This window comes from Salmo salar, chromosome ssa21 (genome assembly GCF_905237065.1).
Source record: "Salmo salar chromosome ssa21, Ssal_v3.1, whole genome shotgun sequence".
Taxonomy (NCBI): Eukaryota; Metazoa; Chordata; class Actinopteri; order Salmoniformes; family Salmonidae; genus Salmo; species Salmo salar.
The window spans coordinates 7,291,330-7,301,634 of record NC_059462.1 but is presented as its reverse complement, the minus strand read 5'-3'; the positions used below and the strand labels follow the sequence as shown (position 1 = coordinate 7,301,634).

At 38.9% G+C, this 10,305-nt stretch overlaps 1 protein-coding gene across 1 annotated transcript; it reads left to right on the top strand.

The window, feature by feature from the left end:
* Positions 1-3,133: 3,133 nt before the first annotated feature.
* On the top strand, positions 3,134-10,196 carry LOC123729585 (striated muscle preferentially expressed protein kinase). The gene is made up of 5 exons (XM_045704873.1): positions 3,134-3,330; positions 3,760-3,817; positions 9,224-9,301; positions 9,487-9,659; positions 10,040-10,196. Exons 1-5 carry the CDS (start codon positions 3,176-3,178, stop codon positions 10,194-10,196), a joined length of 621 nt encoding a protein of 206 aa, XP_045560829.1. The 5' UTR covers positions 3,134-3,175.
* The last annotated feature ends 109 nt before the right edge of the window (positions 10,197-10,305 follow it).

Genomic DNA, 10,305 nt, shown 5'->3' with positions numbered 1-10,305 from the left:
GAAGGCTCTAAAGATTGATGTTTTACAACGTTTGACATGTTTGAACGAACGTAAATCCAACTTTTTTTAAACTTTTCGTCGTGACATTGGAGTAGCTGAACTGAATTCGCGAACCACAAGGAGTTATTTGGACATAAATTATGAACTTTATCGAACAAAACAACATTTGTTGTGGACCTGTGATTCCTGGAAGTGCCTTCTGATGAAGATCATCAAAGGTAAGGGAATATTTCTAATGCAATTGATGATTTTAGATGACTCCAAGATGGCGGCTATCTCTATAGCCTAGTGTATTTTTCTGAGCTCAGTACTCAGATTATTGCAAAGAGTGCTTTCCTCGTGAAGCTTTTTTGAAATCTTTCACAGCATTAGCATAAAGGAGATGTTCATCTATAATTCTTTGAATGACAGTTTAATATTTTATCAACGTTTATGACAAGTATTTTTGTAAATTGTGGCGCTGGTTCACCGGCAGTATTTGAGGGAAAATATTTTCTGAATGTCACGCGCCAATGTAAAATGCTGTTTTTATATATAAATATGAACTTTATCGAACAAAAAAATGCATGTATTGTGTAACATGATGTCCTAGGAGTGTCATCTGATGAAGATTGTCAAAGGTTAGTGCTGCATTTAGCTGTGTTTTGGGTATTTGTGATGCATGCTAGTTGCTTGGAAAATGGATGGCTGTGTGGTTTTTTGTGTCAATGTACTCTCCTAACATAATCTAATGTTTTGCTCTCGCTGTAAAGCCTTTTTAAAATCGGATAACGTGGTTCGATTCAGAAGTGTATGTATAAAATGGTGTAAAATAGTCCTATGTTTGAGAAATAGAAATTATTTGATTTGTGGTTTTGAATATGGCGCTCTGATTTTTCACTGGCTATTGTCAAACTCAATCCGTGTCGTAAGAGTTAATGTCCGTATGGGTGTTTTGAATGAACCATCTCCTTAGAATGCACTGTCCATTTTGTTGTGTTAGGCTTTGAAACAAAAAGCGCAATACTGTTTTGATGATAAGTGTTTGATGTGATTTTTGATTGCATTTGCATTGATGTCTGAGTGGTTGAAAGGACAATAGAGCACTGAGTACCAGGCCATTAGTGACCTGATGGTCATTAGCGACTAAGGTACTACCAGAATGCATAAAAGGAGATTACCGTGACTCAATGGTCACATGAAATTTTACTCCGGTCTTGACTCATGACTGCCGGTGTGGCGGTAATACAGTCACCGCAACAGCCCTAGTTGTGGACAGTAGTTGTGTGGTTGGGGTCAGTAGTTGTGGTCAGGAGTTAAGGTCTGTTGTTGTGTTCAGTAGTTGCGTGGCCAGTAGTTGTGTGGTTGTGGTTGTGGTTAGTAATTGTGGTCAGTACTTGTGTGGTTGTGGTCATTAGTTGTGGTCAGTAGTTGTGCTGAGGAGTTGTGTGGTCAGTAGTTCTGTGGTTGTGGTCAGTAATTTTTGTGATCAGTAGTTGTGTGGTTGTGGTCAGTAGTTGTGTGGTTGTGGTCTGTAATTGTGATCAATAGTTGTGGTCAGGAGTTGTGTTCAGTAGTTGTGGTCATGAGTTATAATCTGTAGTTCTGTTGCTGTGGTCAGTAGTTGTGGTCAGTTGTGTGTTGACCATAACTAACTACCACCACTACTGACCACAACCACTGACCACAATTACTGACTACAACCACATAACTACTGACCACAATTACAGACCACAACATCACAACTACAGACCACTCCTGACAAAATGGCAGTTGTTTGGGTAAAAAATGGGGAAATGTGTTAATTCAGTTACTAAAACAGCTGTATCGTAAGATCTGTAGTAGATAGTTTTGAATAGCAGAAAAGTAGACAAAGATATCGTACCCTCTAACTTTTTGTCTAACTTGTTGGGAAAATGGTAAAAATGTCAGTTGTTTATAAATAGTTAGAAAATGTTGTTGATGCGGATACTAAAATAGCTGTAACTTTTTATCAGAATATTTTTGTTTCCGCATTCAGATTTGAAAAGCAGAGAAGTAGAGGAAGATTTCATACGTTCTAACTTTTTGTCTTAATTGTTTGCAAAGTGATAAAAGTAGCTGATTTGTGTCAAAAGTTGCATTGTTGCATTTACAGTGAATGGAATGGTGGAAGTGATGATTTCACAATGGGGTCTTTTAGAATGTTGAAAAAAGTGCCATGAAAGTGAATGAAGATTCACAAAAAAGGAAAGAAAGCTTAATAGTTTAAAAAGTATAAAATATATACAAAATCTGTATTTTAGGACCTCAATCTAGACCAGTCTGCACATTTTAAAGTTTGAACGCCGTTTCTAGCTTAAATGTTTTAAGTGGAGTAGCATTCCAAATAATAATATTACGAAGAAAAATACGTATGTCCAAGATATAAAGTAGGGACTCTTGCTTCACAAGTCCCATTAATAATAAGAACTATGTCTAAGATTTAAAGTGGAAACTCTTGCTTTGCAAGCCCCATTAATAATAATAACTAATTTATGTTTAATATTTAAAGTGGGGACTCTTGCTTTGCAAGCCCCATTAATAATAATAAGAAGCATGCCTAAGATTTAAAGTGGGGACTCTTGATTTGCAAGCCCCATTAATAATAATAAGAAGAAGTATGTCTAAGATTTAAAGTGGGGACTCTTGCTTTTCAAGCCACATTAATAATAATAAGAAGTATGTCTAAGATTTAAAGTGGGGACTCTTGCTTTTCAAGCCACATTAATAATACAAGTCAGAAATAAGTGGTACATTATTTAAAAAGTGTGGCTACTTTCACAAGCCACACTAATAATAAGTATGACAAAGATTTAGAGTGGGAGGTTTGTTACTTCAAATCCCACTAATAACAGACTTATTAGATAATTTCCTGTAATCAGCAGTCAAAAGAACATCATATCAAACTGTCATGATCTGTCTCATGTTATCTACTCTTATTGTAGAACCATGAAACAACAAACATTCATAAATTCAAATGTTTTAATGGATTGTAAGGACTATATCTTTATAAATGTTCTAAATGAAATGTGTATTTATTCAAGGTTTAGAAATTGTTTGTTAATGCTTAATCATGAAAGTGATTGTAAAGTGTTACCTCCAAATCAATCGTTTTATTTATTTTTTCAGAGGGGCTTTCTCCTATGTGAAACGAGTGACGCAGAAGGTTGGTAAAATGGAGTATGCTTCCAAGTTCATCTCTGCCCGAGCTAAGAGGAAGGCCTCTGCTCTGAGAGAGATGAACCTACTGTCTGGGCTGGACCACGAGAGAGTCCTGTATTTCCATGATGCCTTTGAGAAGAAGAATGCATTCATCATTGTCACAGAGATGTATCCTTTTGGGAGTTCATACTGACTGGTGCCTGTCACATAGATTACGTATACCATTTCACTTGAAAATTGGGGAAATTGGCAGCTATAATGGTCTTTCTTATGGTAGACACATGCATTCACATACGCACTTGCATTCACACACAAAGGCGCGCGCGGCCACACACACACACACACACACACACACACACACACACACACACACACACACACACACACACACACACACACACACACACACACACACACACACACACACACACACACACACACACACACACACACACACACACACACACAATCACATGGTGACAGTAATAAGCATAAAGTTCCTATGTTGGACTATTTTTGTCCCTCATTCATCTCATGCCATAATTATGAAGTATTTTCAGTGTCAGAAATGTATTTCTCCTTGATCAATGTGTCAAGATGCAATGAGGAGTTGCTGGAGAGGTTAACAAAGAAATCTACAGTAATGGAGTCAGATGTGAGTTGGTTACTGTGTGCTTGGAGGACACTCCTTACAACAACAAAAAAATTGTTGCGGCACTTCCCGCAAGTTTGTGGAAAATTTGCTGAAAAGTAAATAGTGTGCTACAAAATGTTGCCAGAAGTTTGCAAATGTTTGTCACTAATGGTGAATCTGCGGCAAACCTTGGGCAACAATAATATTTATTGCCACTAGTGGCAAAAAGTTTGCCAGAGATTTTATTATAGTAAATAATGATCTCATAATTATATTTGAATCTGTGGCAAACCTGTGGCAAACAGTTTACCAGAAGCCTTTTCTGGGTACACGTGAGTTCCAAGACAAGTAATTGTTGACAACCAGTCTTGGGGAGAAGAAAAATCACTTAGAAAATGCAAAACAAGTTTTCCAGCTAGCTACCTACCAAAGTTGTCTGGTAAGTGTCTAACTTATTAATTAAACTTCCTAGTTAACTTCAAAATGGTGTTAAAAAATGATGCCTTGTTAGCAATGTCATGTTTTATGGAATAGAGTGAAACACATTGTGTTGCTATATCAGTTTCACTCTGTCATCTAAGGTTAGCTATCATACTTTTGCACAATTGATGTGATAACTAGCTAGCTAACTAATTATTTGCCTAAACACCATTTTTGGGTGAATAAGTTTCTGTCTTTGTTAGCTGACACAGCTAGCTAAGGTTGCAACAACATGAGCTGACTTGACATCAAAGCAAAAATGTACTTTTGCAGATGGATACCCTTCCCTTACCCATGATGTTGAAAGACACGGAATTGGGAAGAGGATGCATCAACACCCTGGAAAGAAGTTTGTGGTGTACTCATGACACTTTATTGAGTGATAAATCACTATTGTGTTCAAGCTCGATAAGGTAAGTAAATCACATTTATTCATAAAGCCCTTCTTACATCAGCTGATATCTCAAAGTGCTGTACAGAAACCCAGCCTAAAACCCCAAACAGCAAGCAATGCAGGTGTAGAAGCACGGTGACTAGGAAAAACTCCCTAGAAAGGCCAGAACCTAGGAAGAAACCTAGAGAGGAACCAGGCTATGAGGGGTGGCCAGTCCTCTTCTGGCTGTGCCGGGTGGAGATTATAACAGAACATGGCCAAGATGTTCAAATGTTCATAGATGACCAGCAGGGTCAAATAATAATAATCACAATGGATGTCGAGGGTGCAACAGGTCAGCACCTCAGGAGTAAATGTCAGTTGGCTCTTCATAACCGATCATTCAGAGTATCTCTATCGCTCCTGCTGTCTCTAGAGAGTTGAAAACAGCAGGTCTGAGACAGGTAGCACGTCCGGTGAACAGGTCAGGGTTCCATAGCCGCAGGCAGAACAGTTGAAACTGGAGCAGCAGCACGGCCACGTGGACAGCAAGCAGTCATCAGGCCAGGTAGTCCTGAGGCATGGTCCGCCGAGAGAGAGAGAGAGAGAGAGAGAGAGAGAGAGAGAGAGAGAGAGAGAGAGAGAGAGAGAGAGAGAGAGAGAGAGAGAGAGAGAGAGAGAGAGAGAGAGAGAGAGAGAGAGAGAGAGAGAGAGAGAGAGAGAGAGAATTAGAGAGAGCATACTTAAATTCACACAGGACACCGGATAAGACAGGAGAAATACTCCAGATATAACAGACTGACCCTAGCCCCCCGACACATAAACTACTGCAGCATAAATACTGGAGGCTGAGACAGGAGGGGTCGGGAGACACTGTGGCCCCATCCGACGATACCCCGGACAGGGCCAAACAGGCAGGATATAACCCCACCCACTTTGCCAAAGCACAGCCCCCACACCACTAGAGGGATATCTTCATCCACCAATTTACCATCCTGAGACAAGGCCGAGTATAGCCCACAAAGATAAATGCATGTATTATTCTCATAAATGTAGCCTATACATTCATTCTTTGTAACAATTAGATCTTTCGTTTCTTCAAACAAGTAGCTAGCTCATCTTGATCGTGTGTTGTCCGTTACCTCTTTCTTTCTAGAAGCAATCAGTTACAAGGCAAAAATACAGATTGAGGCCTTCAATCAAACTGGGGACAGATAAATATATGTGCAGCAGGTCAAGGCTTCTTGCATGCCTGGCTTTGAGATGTAAGTTAACAATACTTCATTTTGGAACAATAATACAAATTGCCATATTATGCACAACTCAATTTTATGTTGCTTTTCTTCCACCCAATCCTTATACACCTGAGTCAGGAAGAAGAGATAAATAGTAGACAACGGTCTAGATTGAATATCATAATTAGATGATTCGTTTGAATCAATTGTGCCAATCTTTTATACTCTGGTAGATTTAAAAGGCCTAAATTCCAGTTTATTCTAGCTAAATTGCTTGTTTATATAGCATTTATACAAGGCAGAAACATTGTTTCCTTGCTGATAAATATAGAGAATGCCAGTTTTAATGAGAAGCATAGCAACATCAAGGCAACTTTGTAACAGCTGACCCCATTTTTCCAAAGCCTACCATTTAAAAACAGAAAATGTTTTCAGTGATTGCTTTCAGTATCCTAATGTTGTTTTTGTTTTGTGTTTTCTGATTGTTTCAGTGCACGCATTCAACAAGCTTTGGACAAAGGACTTCCACAGGGCCGCCAGCTCCAAAGTTCACTCAAAAAGGCAATGGTTCTGAACTGAGTTTGATTTTGGTTTTGTTATTTTAAATTATTTCAATTTTGTTAATTCTCTTTTAAACATCCATTGGTTGAAGGCTCATTGCTCAGTTATCGCTTGGCTCAAGTAAATTCTGTAGTTGCCCTTTTAAACATCCTATGGTCAACATCCCTGTAGTTTTCACGTTTCTCTCATATAAATGTTGTAGCTACATAAGAAGATTAAAACTATTTGTGAAATATTCAGTCTTTGCTCTTTTTTTTTCATTAGCATGCTGATATTTTTTTATCTCTTAATAAGACATTGAATACATTGAATATTTAATATGTTTAGTTTTCTCTGTGAAAAGTTAGTTTAAAGTTATATTACATTGCATATTCATAATGAGTTTGCAGCAAATATGCAGCAAACAGTAGAATGTTTGCCACACGTTTCCCAGATTTTTTTGCCGGGAACTTCACAAGTCGCCACATATTTGCCTCAACAGTTTGCCACAAAATGTATTTGCCTGCGAAAATATGAGCTTGCGGGAAATTGCCCAAAGATTTGACACAACTGTTTGCCAGAATATTTCTTTTTTTTCGTTAAGGGACTTCATTATGGGGTCATGAGAAACAGTGACCTCTAGTGAAAGATCATTGAACTCTTGCCTGTAGCAACCAACCTGGCCCCTAGAATTATTCTCTAAGCAGACAAAGAAAACCAAGTAAATCCACACACTTTTACAAGACTAATGTGACCTTGGGTAAAACTTGATATGACCAAACCACCCCGTGTCTCTTATTGTATAAGAATTTGTGTCTCCCATAGTATATTTATAACATGTGCCATAGAGTAATGACTAATACAGTCAGGTCCATAAGTGGAATGTGACACAATTTGCATCATCTTGGCTCTGTACGCCACCACAATGGATTTGAAAGGAAACAATCAAGATGTGTTTTAAGTGTGGACTTCCATCTTTAATTTAAGGGTTTTGTCAAAATGATTGTATGAACCATGTAGGAATTACAACCATTTTTATACATAGCCCCCCAATTTTAGGGTCTCTAAAGTAATTGGACAACTAACATAATAATAAATTAAATTGTGTGTTTTAATACTTTTTTGCAAATATTTGCAGTCAATGACTGTCTGAAGTCTGGAACCCATAGACATCACCAGATCCTGGATTTCTTCCCTAGTGATGCTCTGCCAGGCCTTTACTGCAGCTGTCTTCAGTTCCTGCTTGTTCTTGGGCCATTCTGCCTTCAACAAGTAAAATATATGCTCAATTGGATTCAGTTCAGGTGACTGACTTGGCCATTGCAGAACATTCCACTTCTTTGCCTTAAAAAAGTATTGGGTTGCTTTCGCAGTATGCTTTGGGTCATTGTACATTTGCACTGTGAAGCACCGTCCAATGAGTTTTGAAGCATTTGGCTGAATCTGAGCAGATAATATAGCCCTTAACACTTCAGAATTCATCGTGATGTTTTTGTCAGCAGTCACATCATCAATAAATATAAGGGAACCAGTTCCATTGGCAGCCATACATGCCCACGCCATAACAATACCTCCAAGTACAAGTTGATCTTTGTCTCATCTGTCCATAGGATGTTGTTCCAGAACTCTACAGGCTTTCTAAGATGTTTTTAGGCTAACTCTAATCTGGTCTTCCTGTTTTTGAGGCTTATCAATGGTTTAAATCTTGTGGTAAACCCTTTATATTTATTCTGGTGAATGATTCTCTTGATTGTTGACTTTGACACAGAGACGCCTACCGCCTGGAGGGTGTTCTTGATCTGGCCAACTGTTGTGGATGGGTTTTTCTTCACCAGAGTTCTTCTGTCGTCCACCACAGTTGTTTTCCGTGGCCTTTCTGGCTTTTTGGTGTTCCTGAGCTCACCAGTGTGTTCTTTCTTTTTAGGAATGTACCAAATAGTTGATTTGGCCACACCTAATGTTTTTGCTATCTCTCTGATGGGTTTATTTAGATTTTTCAGCGGAATGATGGTTTGCTTCACTTGCAGTGACAGCTCTTTGGACTTCATATTGAGGGTTAACAGCAACCGATTCCAAATGCAAATGCCACACTTGAAATCAACTCTAGACCTTTTATCTGCTTACTTGTAAATTAACTAATGAGGGAATAACACACACCTAGCCATGGAACAGCTGAGCAGCCAATTGTACAATTACTTTTGGTACTGTAACGCTCGTCGTAAGAAGGAGAAGTGGACCAAGGCGCAGCGTGGTAAGTGTTCGTGATGATTTATTTCACATCACACTCAAACAAAATAACCAACGGTGGAAAAAAAAAAAAAAAAAAAGATAACAGTTCTATCAGGCTCAGGTGCTAAACAGAAAACAACCTCCCACAAACACAGGTGGTAAACAGGCTGCCTAAGTATGATTCCCAATCAGAGACAACGATAGACAGCTGCCTCTCATTGGGAACCACACTGGCCCAAAAACAAAGAAACAAAAAACATAGACTTCCCCACCCGAGTCACACCCTGACCTAACCAAACATAAAGAATAATAAGGATCTCTATGGTCAGGGCGTGACAGGTACCTTAAAAAGGGGGGGGGATCAGTTATAAAAAAGTGTTGTAATTCCTACACTGTTCATCCGATTTGGATGTAAATGCCCTCAAATTAAAGCTGAAAGTATGCACTTTCTGCTCATATTCATTATTTAATTTCAACTCCAATATGCTGTGGTAGACAGCTAAAATAATAACTTGGTCAATGTCCAAATATTTATGGACCTGACTGTACCTATACTTGGTATACCTGCAGATCCGCTCCTGCATGAGACAGTTGCTGGAGGGTGTGGACTACCTTCACCATCAAAATATCATCCATCTGGATATCAAGGTAAACACCTCTTCACTTAAAAGAGAGTTTTAAAGATATCTCACCAGAGGGATTCTGGTTAGTACTGTTTTTTTTCTATTGCAGGTGTGCGTTTAGACAAGGAATATGTACCCCTGAATGCAGTAATTTGTCAATATGATGATCTTTATTCTGAACTCTGACCTCATCTTTGGGTTTCCCCATAGCCTGATAACATCCTCATGGCAGACCACCATGGTGATCAAATCCGCATCTGTGATTTCGGAAACGCCATAGAGCTCACACCCGATGAGGCTCAGTACTGCAAATATGGCACACCAGAATTTGTTGCCCCAGAAATTGTCAACCAAACTCCTGTGTCCAAGGCAACTGACATCTGGTAAAAATGCTGAAGGCCATGAAAGTGTTAAAAACTTGATACATATTACAAATGGATCCTCTCTAATTCTCTGCTTTTTCTTCCAGGCCGATTGGAGTCATTACATATCTGTGGTAGGTACACGTGAAATGTGTCTTAAATTTGGTGTGATCCGTAAGATTATTAATTACAATTTAAGCATGGACTTATGCATATGCACACTTTACAAGCCAATGGATAAATTAACACCACATATGTAGCTGTTGATTCCTATTTGTGTTGCTATGAGAGAGACCCTATCAAACATGCCATCGAACTGCAATAATATTGGAACGTGGCTCTAGAAATCAGTGAACAATTAGTGAGAGGAAGAGAAGTTCACAGGTGTCTCTGCATTTCAGCCTGACTGGAGTGTCTCCGTTTGCTGGAGAGAATGACCACAGATCCGTGCTCAACATCAGGAACTACAATGTGGCCTTTGAGGAGAGTATGTTCGCTGACCTGTGCCGAGAAGCCAAGGGATTCATCATCAAACTGCTGGTGGCAGACAGACTGTGAGTGGCAACTATAGATTTTAACATGTTCAGGCCAAAACTTGATATGTCCATGTGCTAGTTCAAATTTCAGGTAAATCATGCGTTTGAATGAATACATGTTCAAGACAATA